Source organism: Mya arenaria, chromosome 15, assembly GCF_026914265.1.
Source record: "Mya arenaria isolate MELC-2E11 chromosome 15, ASM2691426v1".
NCBI lineage: Eukaryota > Metazoa > Mollusca > Bivalvia > Myida > Myidae > Mya > Mya arenaria.
Genome location: NC_069136.1, coordinates 23,948,589 through 23,965,080, shown reverse-complemented (window position 1 = coordinate 23,965,080; position 16,492 = coordinate 23,948,589). Strand labels below are relative to the sequence as shown.

At 35.3% G+C, this 16,492-nt stretch overlaps 1 protein-coding gene across 1 annotated transcript in view; it reads right to left on the bottom strand.

The window, feature by feature from the left end:
- The window catches only part of LOC128219773 (uncharacterized), a 99,101-nt gene that overhangs the window by 73,406 nt on the left and 9,203 nt on the right, over positions 1 to 16,492 (bottom strand). Inside the window, exon 6 of the mRNA XM_052927764.1 lies at positions 1,184 to 1,264. Within this exon, the coding sequence (XP_052783724.1) occupies positions 1,184 to 1,264 (81 nt within the window). The remainder of the gene's footprint in view (positions 1 to 1,183; positions 1,265 to 16,492) is intronic.

Below are 16,492 nucleotides of genomic sequence, written 5' to 3'. Positions count from 1 at the left end.
TTAAACTCACCGTTTAATCTGGAAAATGTTAGGTGCTTGCACTACTTACTGTATAACATGAAAGATGAGGCACCATGCACTACTTACTGTATAACTTTATGTGGAAGATGAGGCACCTTGCACTACTTACTGTATAACTTTATGTGAAAGATGAGGCACCATGCACTACTTACTGTATAACATGAAAGATGAGGCACCATGCACTACTTACTGTATAACTTTATGTGGAAGATGAGGCACCTGATGATGCACTACTTACTGTATAACATGAAAGATGAGGCACCAAGCACTACTTACTGTATAACATGAAAGATGAGGCACCATGCACTACTTACTGTATAACTTTATGTGGAAGATGAGGCACCATGCACTGCTTACTGTATAACTTTATGTGGAAGATGAGGCACCATGCACTACTTACTGTATACCATGGAAGATGACGCACCATGCACTACCTACTGTATAACGTTATGTGGAAGATGAGGCACCATGCACTACTTACTGTATAACATGGAAGATGAGGCACCATATGCACTACTTACTGTATAACGTTATGTGGAAGATGAGGTACCATGCACTACTTACTGTATAACGTTATGTTGAAGATGAGGCACCATGCACTACTTACTGTATAACATGGAAGATGAGGCACCATGACTACTTACTGTATAACATGGAAGATGAGGCACCATGACTACTTACTGTATAACATGGAAGATGAGGCACCATGACTACTTACTGTATAACATGGAAGATGAGGCACCATGACTACTTACTGTATAACATGGAAGATGAGGCACCATGACTACTTACTGTATAACATGGAAGATGAGGCACCATGCACTACTTTTAGCACATGATGATTACGTTACTGTATAATATTGAAAATGAGGCATCATGCACTACTTAATGTATAAAAAGGAAGATGTGACACTATGACTGCTTACTGTAAACTATGAAAGATGAGGCATCATGCACTTCTTATAACTGTATAACATGGAAAATGAGGTACAAAGACTACTTACTGTTTAATATCGAAGATGAGTCACCACATCCACACCTTCTGTGTAATATAGGAGATGAGGCATCATGCACTACTTACTGTATATAATATGGAAAATGAGATACCATAACTATTTAATGTACAACATGGAAGATGAGGCATCATGCATGCACTACTTACTGTATAACATGGAAGATGAGGCGACGTTTTGCATTCCTCCTTACTGTGACACCATCTTCAAGAAGAACCTCGAGTTGGTGACTGAAACATTATAAATGAAATAAATTATTTGTTGAAAAATAAATAATACAAAGGCAGTGTTTCTTGGTTTTGGATTACACATATAAACTCCCATTTTTGAACGTGATCAAGCAGAATGGGCATAACCGTTCAATAACTAGAGATTGCTTTTTTGAAAAAGCGCTTTTCTCCCCTATTGTATGGTCGTAGCTGAGAAAAAATAAATGAGGGATATGAAATTTGTAATTTTGGACTAGAGACGAACCAACAGTGAAGTTTGGTTTATTCACCTGTATTAAATAGTGAAGAGAAAAAAGTGTTGTTGATTAATCTTGGAAAATGTAAACGAAGTTTGAATTTTAGGAAGTTCCTGGGCGCATTAAGCATTATTCATTAATTGATCAGAAACCATTTTTTCAGCTCAATGTCATCGTGACCTTGACCTTTGACCTACTGATCACAAAATCATTAGGGATCATCTACATGACCAACTTGCATACAAAGTTCCTGGATGCAAGCGTTCTTAAGTTACTGAGTGCTAACCGTTTCTTCACCTCTAGGTCACTGCGACCTTGACCTTCAACCTACTGATCTCAAAATCAATAGGGGTCATCTACTAGTCATGACCGATTCTCATACCAAGTTTGAAGTTCCTGGGTGCAAGCGTTCTTGAGCGGAAACAAAATGTGAAGTACAGACTGACGGACTGACTGACGGACAGGGCTAAAACAATATGTCTCCCCATGAATGAGGGGGACATAACTACTGTGCTGATTATAACAAGGCAATCTATTCACTTATACCTCATGATATTTATTGAACACCATCATGATACAATGGAACACCCACAACCCATGTGGTTGAAAGGATACACATGTGCTTAAGCGGAAAAAGGCTTTGCTAGGGAAAACTTATTGTATATGGAATACCTTAATATTAAACTGCCTCCTCATTTTATGTTATCCATTTCAGCTGTTCCTGTTTAAGGGCAATATCAGCTCTTTGATCAATAATAATAATAATATCAATACTTTTTTTATTTCAACTAATGCTTAACTTCAAAGTGAGCTGCCACATAATGATTCATTTCGCATTGTTAAACATTATAACAGCTAACTGCAAACAAAAATCCATCATTATCTCGATAAATTTCACTGGTTTGAGAAAAACAATACCAAGTAAAAAACGTAATAAAACATCAATTTACTCTTTTTGAAAGGAATTTATTGTTAGATATGAAAGTAGATTTACCCAATTTGTACAACTCAGACATTCTGGCTGTTAAACAAAGAAAGAAAGCTGTATTAAGGGATATTTTTTCAGACTGTGAATGGCAGAACTTTCTTTACAGACCTATAAATAATATGATATTGAAAACAGATTTGTTAAAGAAGGCAATTCACATGGAAATCAATCAGACTTTCTGTATGTGTGTGTCAAACATTGAAGCTTCACAATTGATAGCTTCTCCATGGCTTGAAATATACAGAACCTCAGACAAGGTGAAGTATATGTGTATATAGCATGAATTTTAGACAGCCAGTGCTTTATCAGTGTATTTTGGTGATAAACAAATCCTTGCAGTTGCCTAATAATGTTTATAGTCCTATGGTTATATCAATATCAATTTGCCATATACATGTCCACCTTCAGTTCAATTTTGTTTATTAAGTCCTATCGCTTTGCTAGAATCAACTTGCCTTAAACGTGTTCACCTTCAGATCATGTTTATAGTCCTATGGTTATGTCAATGTCACCTTGGTATAAACATGTTCACCTTTTAATAAAGGTATATATAAACATAAACAAACAGAATATATAATAAACTTTTCTATTATTACACATCAGTATTCTGGCAGTATTAAAAGAAATAAGCAAATTTGTTGAACTGATATCCCCCATCAGACTCATAACATCATGGCTAAGAATTGTCAATAAATTAAACCTCTTGATTGTTGTTCTAAGATTTGACCAAGTGACCTAGTTTTTGACCCTATGTGACCTCCATTAAAAATATATTTCCCTTCTGACACCTTCAGTTGGGTTAATGAGATAACATCCTAGCAAGAATTATACATAAATAAAACCTCTTGATTGCTTTTCATAGATTTGACCTAATGACCTAGTTTTTGACCCCATGTGACCTCCTTTGAAATCATATCTCTTCTGACACCTTCAGTGGGGCAGGTCACCATTCTGGCTAAGAAGTGTTAATAAATATAACCTCTTGATTGATTTTCTAAGATTTGACCCAGTGACCTAGTTTTTTACCAATGGTCAACCAGATTTAAATTGTTCAAGCTTTTATCAAAGGGGACATTCTGACCAAGTTTGAACATTACTAAACAAATCTGTCCCAAGACATGGTTCCAGACAGTATAACATGTGACAGACGAGTTTCAATATTTCTTGTTTATGTGTTTCTTCCTCCTTTAACCCCCCCCCCCAAAAACATGGATTTTTTTTGTTTTTTTTACAGAACAAAACATATATCCAAATAAACTCCTGAGCCTTATGGACACCCCAAGATTAGTCCATATGAATAGACAGACAACTCTCAAAACAATATCTCCCTCCCAAAACCTTTGATTCCACAGGGAATTTAAAAAAAAGCAAACCATGAATAACTCATGACAGCAAACCATGAACATCAATTTTATTGAAACTTCCACCTCCAGGTACAAAACCAACTTCTCTACCAGTAAAAACTGCATTCTCTTGTTTTGCATTCTCTTGTATTTGTTGTTCGATAATCATGTAAACAATATCACACAGACAATATCTGTCTGTGACTGTTTCTGGAAATGGTTTGTGCATTTTCTGCAATATTTCATAGAGCTCTAATAGCAAAGATTGTAAATTGCAATTACGACTGTCATTGGAAGGATACAGAATCCACTTTCAACAGGAATTCAATGGAAAAACCAATATCAAATGAGTCACTGAGCTGTCAAAGCATCAATGGGAGGCTGTTTTAACACTGTCTTCATAAAGATGAGAAATTATGAATCTGACAGCTTGTGTTTTACATCTAGGAATAACGAGATAATCAATACTTAAGAAATATTGAACACCACTGAGGGTCATATGACATTATAAGGACCAGCCAGTCAGCCCACAAAGGTGTACATGGACTGAGACGTTAGCTTATGACCATTCACCTTCGGGGTGTGACTTGACATTCCTTATAATTACAAGTATAAAAATCATTCTAAAATCCCTTCTTCTGTGTTGTATGGAACCTGGCATCACTGTTTCTTTGCGACAATTTTTCGCCTTTGTGAAAAAAGCAAAGACATTCAGCTGTTTTATGACAGCAGTGGTCCCTTTTATTGACAGGTCTCACTGGACAGGCTAAAAATAATAAATACACCGCTGAAGTCTTAAAACTGCAATTTAATTCAAATACATTGATAAACGGACAAATCAACAATATTCATACAAAGAAGGTACACATTTTTGAAGGTATAGCATAAGAAAATATTGCTGTTGCTAAAAATAATTCTATTAAACTGCCAGAACCCATTTCATTAAGTGTTTTAGTCACAAGTTAAAAGTGTAACCTTTCCATTTTCATTATTTCACTAACCTTACTCTACCTAAGCCAGCAGATAAGTATTCCTTCACTTGAGCATAATATTACCTCTGAGCATAATTACAATATATATCCCTGTTGCTATTTAAGCCCCTGAAATTGTCTCCATGGTAATGGCCACTCAATCACCCTCCCCTGGTAACATAACCCTATTAATTCCTGGAAGAAATTGCCTGTCCATTGTCTAATTATCATTTAAGCCTTATTCTGTGAAGGTCATTTTTTTTCCATAAACAATTGGAAAACTATAGCTATTTGTGAATGTGTACAATTGACTGAATTCCCAGGTTACAATAGATTATCTGGTCCCTGCTTAGGTCATGTTTTTTGGAAAACCGATTTGTGAATGCATATATATGACACAATGATCAGCCTACTTCAGAATGCCTGGTCTCTGCTTACTATAGGTAATGAATTTATGGAAAACCCATTTTTCTAAATGTATACATAACACAATTAATGACCTGTCTACTTTAGAATGTCTGGTATCTTATTAGTTTGTGGTTTTCAGAAGACATATTTCTAAATGCATATATATGACACAATGATCAGTATATACTTCAGAATTCCCAGTCTCTGCTTGGTTCATGGTGTTTTGGAAAAACTATTTGTGAATGTGCTTATGACACAAAGATCAGTCTACTTCAGAATGCCAGGTCTTTGCTTATAAGTTCATGGTTTTCTGGAAAACCTATATGTGAATGGCAAATTGCATATAATATATGACACAATGTCCTGATCTGTTTACTTTAGAATGCAAGGTCTCTGCTAAGGTCATGTTTCTAAAAGACCCTTTGAATGTTTATATGACACTAGAACTCCGCATGTCGGATGTGTCGCCTGACGAATTATTTACTGTTGACATTATAGCTGTTAGATTGGCATTTTATTCATTTATAGACAATGAGGTTGCCATTTAACTTTCAACCCCTTGTTGTATTTTTGTAGAGGGTCACCCAAGGAAGCTTCCTGTAAAGTTTCATTGAATTTGGAGTGGTAGTTTCAGAGGAGATGGGTTTTTTTACGCAAAACAGGAAGTCAGCCATTTTGTTGTTGTTGCTGTTGTTGTTGATCAATCATGACCCCTTGTTGTATTTTTGTAGAGGGTCACTCAAGGAAGCTACCTGTAAAGTTTCATTGAATTTGGACTGATAGTTTCAGAGAAGATGTTTTTTAAAGCAAAACAGGAAGTTGGCCATTTTGTTGTTGTTGTTGTTAATCAATCGTAACCCCTTGTCGTATTTTTGTAGAGGGACACCCAAGGAAGCATACTGTCAAGTTTCATTGAATTTGGCCAGGTAGTTTCAGAGGAGATGTTCTTTAAGCAATTGTTGACGGACGGACGACGGACAAAGACCGATCACAATAGCTCACCTTGAGCACTTCATGCTCTGGTGAGCTAAAAAAGTGTGCAAGGTAATGTTAATCATGAAAATTAACAAAGGGCAATCACTCTAATATGGAAGCAAGAGATACAGTTTTTGTGCACTGAGATCCCCTTCAATAAGATCTATCTATCTATAAAGTTTCAAATTGATAACTCTTATAGTTTTCGAGAAATGCCCCGGACAAAATTTAAGCTTGAAAATTAACAAAGGGCAATAACTCTAAACATATAGATGCAAGAGTTACGGTTTTTGTGCACTGCACTTTTCCTCAATCAGATATACCTACGGAATAAGTTTCAGGTTGATACCTCCTATAGTTTACGAGATATGCCACGGACAAAACCTAAGCATGAAATTAACAAAGGGCAATAACTCTAAAAATATGGCAGCAAGAGTAACGGTTCTTGTGCACTGCACTTGCCCTCAGTGAGATCTATCTAGCTATGAAGTTTCAAGTTGATACCTCTTATATTCTTCAAGATATGCCCCGGACAAAACTAACAAAGGGCAATAACTCTAAAAATATGGCAGCATGAGTTATGGTTCTTGTGCACTGCACTTGCCCTCAATGAGATCTATCTAGCTATGAAGTTTCAAGTTGATACCTCTTATTTTCTTCAAGATATGCCCCGGAAAAAACTTTAAGCATAAAAATTAACAAAGGGCAATAACTCTAAACATATAGATGCAAGAGTTACAGCTTTTGTGCACTGCACTTTCCCTTAATCAGATATACCTACGGAATAAGTTTCAGGTTGATACCTCCTATAATTTACGAGATATGCCACGGACAAAACCTAAGCAAGAAAATTAACAAAGGGCAATAACTCTAAAAATATGGCAGCAAGAGTAACGGTTCTTGTGCACTGCACTTGCCCTCAATGAGATCTATCTAGCTATGAATTCTTCAAGATATGCCCCGGACAAAACTAACAAAGGGCAATAACTCTAAAAATATGGCAGCAAGAGTTACGGTTCTTGTGCACTGCACTTGCCCTCAATGAGATCACCCGGACAAAACTTTTAAGCATGAAAATTAACAAAGGGCAATAACTTTAAAACTAAGAAAGCAAGAGTTACTGTTTTTGTGCACTGCACTTGCCCTCCATGAGATCTATCTACATATGAAGTTTCAAGTTGATAACTCTTATATTCTACAAGATATGCCCCAGACAAAACTTTAAGCATGAAAAATAACAAAGGGCAATAACTCTAAAAATATGGAAGCAAGAGTAACAGTTCTTGCCCTCAATTAGATCTATCTACATATGAAATTTCAAGTTGATACCTTTAATAGTTTAGGAGATATACCCCGGACAATCGAAAATGGGACGCGGACGCCGCCGCCGCCGACAAAAGTAACCCCTATCATGTCGTCTTTTCAGGCGACACAACAATGATCTGTTTACTTTTGAATGCCCATTCTTTGCTTAAAGGTCATGGATTTCAGAAGACCTATTTGTAAATGCATACATGTCACAATCATCTGTTACTAATATATCAATGCTTTTTTCAACTGATGCTTAACTTTAAAGTGCGCTATTTTGCCACTTAATGATGCATTTCGCATTGTTAAACATTATAACAGCTCTCTGCAAACAAATTCATCATCATCTCAATAAATTTCTCAAAATTGATGGATTTTGCTCATTTTAGAAGAACGATACCAAGAAAAAAAACGTAACCCCCCATAATTTTTCTCTTTTTAAAAGGAATTTATTGTAAGGCCACAACAAATTGATCATTTGTTCTACGGATTTTGCCAAAAAAAAGTAGGAGCGAGCGAGCGAAAAAAAAATAGAAATACTTTTTTTTTAATTTAAGGCAAATCAGAGGCGAGCGCAAGGCGAAAAATAAAAAATAAATAAAAAGTATATTTGTTACCAAATTTATCATACAATTATGTCAAGAAATGCTTTTTAATTGCAAACATATGTTCAGTTATTAATGAAAAGGTTTTGATTGTATCACAGTGACATACAAATCTGTCTCAATATTTAACAAATGGCAATAAGGTCCAGTGCTTTACTATTAACTTCAATTTAAACGTGGATTATTGTAAAGACAACATTCCTCATAGTAACATACAATTATTCGAAGACCAAAAAGAAAACTATTGTATTCATAGAGTCATTCCGTAACTTACTATTACAAAAAAAACATTTTAGACTTGTAAGAGTTATTCATGATTTGAGCATTTCTAAATATTGGGTCAGGTCTAAATTTGAACCTCTTGAAGCACATGATTAAATTGGTGTCAACTACTAGTGACTTTGACATTTCAGAAGATTGAAAATGTAAATAACACAGAGAACATATCTAAAAAAGACACTGTGGATTGAATTGCGGGACAACATAAATGAAGCAGTATCAAACAAATCTGCAAATGTGGCACCAGTCATTATAATAGAGCAGGTGGTGGAATAAAGATATTTCCCTTTAAAGAACCCGCCTTTACCCCGAACCTATGGTTTATAGGTCCGTGCCTTGAAAAAGAATATCATGTCAGCCTCCATAGCTTCAATGCCCATAAGAAACAGGCCACTTTAATTACAGGCCATTTTATACAAATGGATCAAAGAAAACAAGTGGATAAAAACGAAGAATTGAGAAAATTAAAACAGTCATTTTACTTATAAAAGGTTTTATTTTCTGATTTTACTGATGTTTTTTTTATACTGTCCATGTGTATGTAATGCACTAGTCAATTGTAACCACGCCCCAAGGTCCGGGGAATAGCAGGGACTTTGATTTTCAGTCCAGCCAACCCCGGGTATATCCACTGCATTCACCCGGCACTGTGGGGCCACCTGGAAGGTAAAAACTTGGCCCATTTCCCCGACTATCCCTGGTATACCCCAGGACCTGGGGGGGAAGGGGGCATGGATTGACTGGTTCATAAATTCAATGTACAGGCTGTTTCTAAAACATTTACAAGTCCTACTATTTTTATCTGTTTATAACGATTATGATTATATGAAAACTGAGAAATGCATTTTAGAAAATTTAAAAAATAACTCACCAAAACATGTTCAATTGTGTTAAGTCGTGTGTCCGTGTATTTTAATATAAGTTTTGCACTCAAAATCCGATTAAGTTATTATTTAACACAAAATTTTGAGTACAAAACAATGAATTACTTAAAACACACATAGATAATTATTGCCTTCGACGCTGTGAAACTGTTGTTGTTTACTGAAGACTGTAATCCATTGACTTTGACACTGATTTTCATTTAAAACGTGTATTTTACATTACGAAAACTGAAAGTAACCCGAAAATTAATACCGGAAATAAATAACAAGGGTGCGTCCTGCAAAATATTCCCGACAAAAAAGACTGTCAACAAATATCGGCTGTTTTGCGGTTACCCGGACCTGATTTTGTCCTGACACGAGGAAATTTTGCTCGCGAAGAATGTAAAGCATGGAAATACCTTAAAAAAAGGCGAAGTTGACGTTGAAGGATTAAATTCTTAGTAAAAGAACTTCAGAAAATAGAGGAAATTCAGAAGTAAACAAAAAAAAAATATGCGCGGCCAAATAGTAAGTGCGGGCGCAAAAAAAAAGTTTTTTTTATTTTTTTTCGTTTTTCGAATTTTAGGTGCAGCAAATCCGACGAACAAATGATCAATTGGTTGTGGCCTAAGATATGAAACTTGATTTACCCAATATGTACAACTGAGACATTCTGGCTGTTAAACAAAGAAAGGAAGCTGTATTAAGGGATTTTTCCCCAGACAATAACAGGACTTTCTTTATAGACCTATAAACAATATGATATTGAAAACAGATTTGTTAAAGAAGGCAATTCACATGGAAATCAATCAGACTTTCTGTATGTGTGTGTCAAACATTGAAGCTTCACAATTGATAGCTTCTCCATGGCTTGAAATATACAAAACCTCAGACAAGGTGAAGTATGGCATACATTTCATACAGCAAGTGCTTTATCAAGTATATTTGTGATAAACGAATCCTTGAAGTTGACTAAATGTTTACATTTATAAGGTTATGTCAATGTCAATTTACCATAAACATGTTCACCTTCAGTTCATGTTTATAGTGTTATAGTTATATCAATGTCACTGTGATTGCCATAAACATGTTCACCTTCAGTTCATGTTTATAGTGTTATAGTTATATCAATGTCACTGTGATTGCCATAAACATGTTCACCTTCAGTTCATGTTTATAGTGTTATAGTTATATCAATGTCACTGTGATTGCCATAAACATGTTCACCTTCAGTTCATGTTTATAGTGTTATAGTTATATCAATGTCACTGTGATTGCCATAAACATCTTCACCTTCAGTTCATGTTTATAGTCCTATGGTTATGTAATGTCAACTTGCCATAAACATGTTCACCTTCAGTTCATGTTTATAGTCCTATGGTTATGTCAATGTCAACTTGCCATAAACATCTTCACCTTCAGTTCATGTTTATAGTCCTATGGTTATGTCAATGTCAACTTGCCATAAACATGTTCACCTTCACACTATTACACAACAGTGTTCTGGCAATATCTAAAAAAATAATTATGTGTTGATTGATATCCCCCACCTGACTCAGAAAATTGCTGCTGCAAAGAGATGGACTTTTATAAAAGATGGTTATGAATTTTAGTTCAAAGGGTTATCCCCCTTCTGAAACCTTAAGTTGGCTCAGGGGTTAACATAATGGCTAGGAATTGTCCATAAATAAACATTCTTGATAAATGTTTTTCTTAGATTTGACCTAGTGACCTAGTTTTTGACCCCATGTGATTCCATTTAAAATATATATCTCTTCTGACACCTTTATTTGGGTAGGAGAAAACATCCTGGCTAAGAAATGTCCATAAATAGAACAGCTTGATTGCTTTTCCTAGATTTGACCTAGTGACCTAGTTTTGACCCCGTGTGACTTCCATTGAATATATCCTTTCTGACACCTTCACTTGGGTAGGGGATGGATAACATCCTGTCAACAAATATAACCTATTGATTGTTTTTCTAGTTTCCAACCCCATGTAACCCACATTAAAACTGGTCAAGATTTTATTAAAGGGGACATACTGACCAAGTTTGAACATTATTTGACAAAACCGTACCAAAAAATGGTTCTGGAGAAAAAATGTGATCGATCGAAGGATTTCAACATTTATTGTTTATGTGTATTTCCTCCTTTTTGCGTTTTTTTAGTAGAAAACATATCCAAATAAACTCCTGACCCTAATAGACACAACCCCTCAAACACCCCAACATCAGCAAAAGTAGACAGACAGACAACACCAAAACAAAATCCCTTTTGATTCACCTGGGGATAAAAAACAACAAACCATAAACATCAATTTTATTGAAACTACTCCCTCCAGGTACAAAACCAACTTCTCTACCAGTAAAAACTGCATTCTCTTGTATTTGTTGTTCGATAATCATGTAAACAATATCACACAGACAATATCTGTCTGTGACTGTTTCTGGAAATGGTTTGTGCATTTTCTGCAATATTTCATAGAGCTCTAATAGCAAAGATTGTAAATTGCAATTACGACTGTCATTGGAAGGATACAGAATCCACTTTCAACAGGAATTCAATGGAAAAACCAATATCAAATGAGTCACTGAGCTGTCAAGGCATCAATGGGAGGCTGTTTTAACACTGTCTTCATAAAGATGAGAAATTGTGAATCTGACTGCTTGTGTTTTACATCTAGAAATAACGAGATAATCAATACTTAAGAAATATTAAACACCACTGAGGGTCATATGACATTATAAGGACCTGCCAGTCAGCGGACCCTAAAGGTGTATATGGACCGACATGTTAGCTGATGTCCATTCACTTGGGGGAGTGACTGGCCTGTCCTTACTAGAGAAGAAGTGTGCCATAGTTCTTAAATTATACCAAATGTTTTTTATAGCTATGACCATTCAGTACTTTAAAATCCCTATTGCTGTATTTTATTGAACCTTTATTGTTTACTTGTGACAATTTTTCACAAATGTGAAAGTCACAAAGACACTTAGCAGTTTTATGACGTCAGCGGTCCAGTTTTTTCGGACAGCTAGGTCTGTACAGGCTCAAAATAGCCTAAAACAATATATTATACCACTGATGACATATAACTGGATTTTTATAAAAATACATTGATAAAATCACTGATCAACTTTATTTATACAAAGAAGAAAAAAAGCTGTTACTAAAAATAATTCTAACTGCCAGAACCCATTTCATTAATTGCTTTAGTCACAAGTTGAAAGTTACTTAGTAACCCTTTCCATTTTCGTTATTCTGCTAACCTTACGTTACCTAAGCCAGCAGTTAAGTATTGCCAAACTTTCACTTGAGCATAATATTACCTCTGAGCATATATAATTACAATATATATCCCTGTTGCTATTTAAGCCCCTGAAATTGTCTCCATGGTAATGGCCACTCAATCACCCTCCCCTGGTAACGTAACCCTATTAATTCCTCGAAGAAATTGCCTGTCCATGTCTCATTATCATTTTAGCCTTAGTCTGTGAAGGTCATGGTTTTCTTCCATAAACAATTGGAACACTAAGCTATATGTGAATGTGTACAATTACTACAGATTATCTGGTCACTGCTTAGGTCCTGTTTTTTTGTTGAAAAAAAACTATTTGTGAATGCATACATTGACACTATGATCAGTCTATTTCAGAATGCCCTGCAGTCTCTGCTTAGTTCATGGTTTGGAAAACCTATTCGTGAATGCATATCTGACACAATGATCTTTTAACTTCAGAATGCCCGGACTTTGCTTTTAAATAGGTCATGGTTTTTCGGAAGACCGATTTGTGAATGCATTAAACACACATATGACACAATGTTCTGATCAGTTTACTTGAGAAAGCCTAGTCTCTGCTTAGGTCAAGTATTTTTGGAAAACACATTTGTGAATGTGTGTATATGTCACAATGATCTATTTACTTCAAAATGCCCGGTCTTTGCTAAGGTCATGGTTTGAGGAAAACCTAAATGTGAATGCATACATGACAAATGATCTGTTTACTTTGAAATGCCTGGTTCTTGCTTAGGCGATGGTTTTTCGGAAGACCTATTTGTGAATGCATACATGACAAATGATCTGTTTACTTTGAAATGCCTGGTTCTTGCTTAGGCGATGGTTTTTCGGAAGACCTATTTGTGAATGCATACATGACAAATGATCTGTTTACTTTGAAATGCCTGGTTCTTGCTTAGGTGATGGTTTTTCGGAAGACCTATTTGTGAATGCATACATGACAAATGATCTGTTTACTTTGAAATGCCTGGTTCTTGCTTAGGCGATGGTTTTTCGGAAGACCTATTTGTGAATGCATACATGACAAATGATCTGTTTACTTTGAAATGCCTGGTTCTTGCTTAGGCGATGGTTTTTCGGAAGACCTATTTGTGAATGCATACATGACAAATGATCTGTTTACTTTGAAATGCCTGGTTCTTGCTTAGGTGATGGTTTTTCGGAAGACCTATTTGTGAATGCATACATGACAAATGATCTGTTTACTTTGAAATGCCTGGTTCTTGCTTAGGCGATGGTTTTTCGGAAGACCTATTTGTGAATGCATACATGACAAATGATCTGTTTACTTTGAAATGCCTGGTTCTTGCTTAGGTGATGGTTTTTCGGAAGACCTATTTGTGAATGCATACATGACAAATGATCTGTTTACTTTGAAATGCCTGGTTTTTGCTTAGGTGATGGTTTTTCGGAAGACCTATTTGTGAATGCATACATGACACAACGATTAGTTTACTTTAGAATGCTCGGTTTCTGGTTAGGTCATGTTTTTGGAACACAAGTGTTTGTGAATGCATAAATATATGACACAATGATCAGTTTACTTTAGAATGCCTGGTCTTTGCTATAAGGTCATGGCTTTTAGTAAGACCTATATATGTGTGACTGCATTTAACACACATGACAAAATGTTCTGATCAGTCTATTTCGGAATGCGATTAGTGATTACCAGGTACGTACAGTCTCAAGTCTGAGTTCAGACTCAAGACTCATTATGGCAAAACTTAATTTCATTGTAATTTTTCCTTCTATTAGAGCATTGATGGTAAAATTTGCTGATACTATTAACATAGATTTTTGTAAAAGAAATGGCATAAATATCTTTTTTTCTTATTCGATCTATAAAAACGCTTTTCTGAGTCTGAGTCTAGTTCTGAGACTGTTCGTTATCATGGCCCCTGGTCTCTGGTTAGTTCATGGTTTTCTGGAAACACTAGTTGTGAATGCATACATGACAAAATGATCTGTTTACTTCAGAATACCTGGCAGCTTTTGCTGAATCTTTTTATCCCATCAGAAAAAAACAATGGAACATTATAACAATAGATCATTATAGCAGACAAAAACAACACTTTCAGGAGCAATGGCACTGATGATGGACTCCTGAGGCAAGCTGCATGTTCACTTTGAGCGCCATTCTGGAGGAGCGCAGATTAGACCCCTACTTTCTATAGCAAAGACACACATTTCAAAATGGCTTCCATCTTAATATTAACTATTAAAGCAACAGAAAAAGAGTGACCAATGATGGACTCCTGAGGCAAGTTGCATGTGCATAGTGCCATTTAAAGGGATCTGAAGACTCCTTATTATTTTCCATAGCAAGAAACAAAAGAGATTTAACACAATTTAATACAATTGTTTTAATTTACCAAAAAGGATAAACAAATGTCTAAAGCAATGATGCTTATGCAGGATAATAGAGTTTAATTTAAAAGTTCAGAAAACACGGTATTGCTACCTCATGAGACCATAGTAGATCGCAGTAAATCTTTTCGCATTTACCAATAATTTAATGTTTTTGCATTTTCAGCTATTAAATACATGGTTATACTATTGTTAATAGTTATTAATATTTTCCATAAATGCATTATCTAGTGAGTAGTTTAGGGTGTATTGCTCAAAATGTATGTTTGTTTTACAAGTGTTACAATAATGTATTGATTTTGAACAAGAGTGTCACTTTAAAATTAGATATAAAAGCAACAGAAAAGAGTGAGGAATTCTGGTTTAACAACACCAGCATAAATTCTGCATGGTTTTAACAATCTATTTTAGAAGGAGTTTTTCTTTACAACGTGTGCAAAAAAGCATTCTCAGCAAAATCTTTACCATCAGGGGAACAATCATCATTTATTAGGGTTCTTATGTTCCTCTTAAGACGTGCACAACTGACTGCTGATCATATTAAGCAGTTTGTGAAGCACAGTAAAAATATCATGTCACGAGACACATTTTTTTTGTTTAAAAGATCCCAATTCATATTGTCACCCTCCTCTGTTCTCTATAAAGTTCCCAAGATTTATCCATGAATGTGGGTTCAATTGTCAACATGCTGTGCACCAGAAATTTCATTGGGTTTAAAAATCCTGCAATATATATATAGAATAATTGTTCTCAAGTATGATAACAGACCAACAATCTCAATCCTAAAATCCTGAAAACTTGTTTGAGTACCACAGATTCAAGTCCAAAGCAGGATAAAGTGGCTTAGATCCCTGCTTAAATGCTTCCAATGTCATTTATGTCCATTTCAAGGTACTTCTTACTATTTTTAATGCAACTATCCAGCAAAAACACTTTACAAATGTACAACAGTCTTGAATTGGAAGCTCTCGATCTATTCTGACTTCAGGAGAGCACACAAAGAGAGATGACAAACAAGATGCACATTATGACTTCAAACTTGTTAAAGCCACACTTGGCTTAGCTATATGTGTCCATTATCATTGTCTCTGGCAACATGTTTACCAAGTTTCATCTGAATTTCTTAAAAAACTTTGGAATTACTGTTTTGGCCCGCAAGGTTAAAGTTTTCGCGCTATGTCAAGAATGATACCACTAATGAAGCCAACACCATATCTTCACCTATTTCCTAAAAACACAGACAATCTTACAATTAACTATTAACTAAATAAGATAAATCTAAACCAGCAGTATATTAATATTTTTTATCAAAATTTATTTGACCCTACAGTTGAACACTGCTATTCCGAAAACCGTTTATCCGAAATTATCGCCATTTCGAAATAATTTTCCGGTCCCGATTTAACTCCTTTGTTTGACTAAATTTTTAATCTTTAATCCGAAATGGCTAGTCCGAAATAATCGCTAATCCGAAGTAAAAATTACGGTCCCAATTTGGTATTTCACACCTATTTATCAATTCTTATTTGGAACTCGATCATGTCATAGTTTTTCACACCATACTTTGAATGCACTCGTGCAT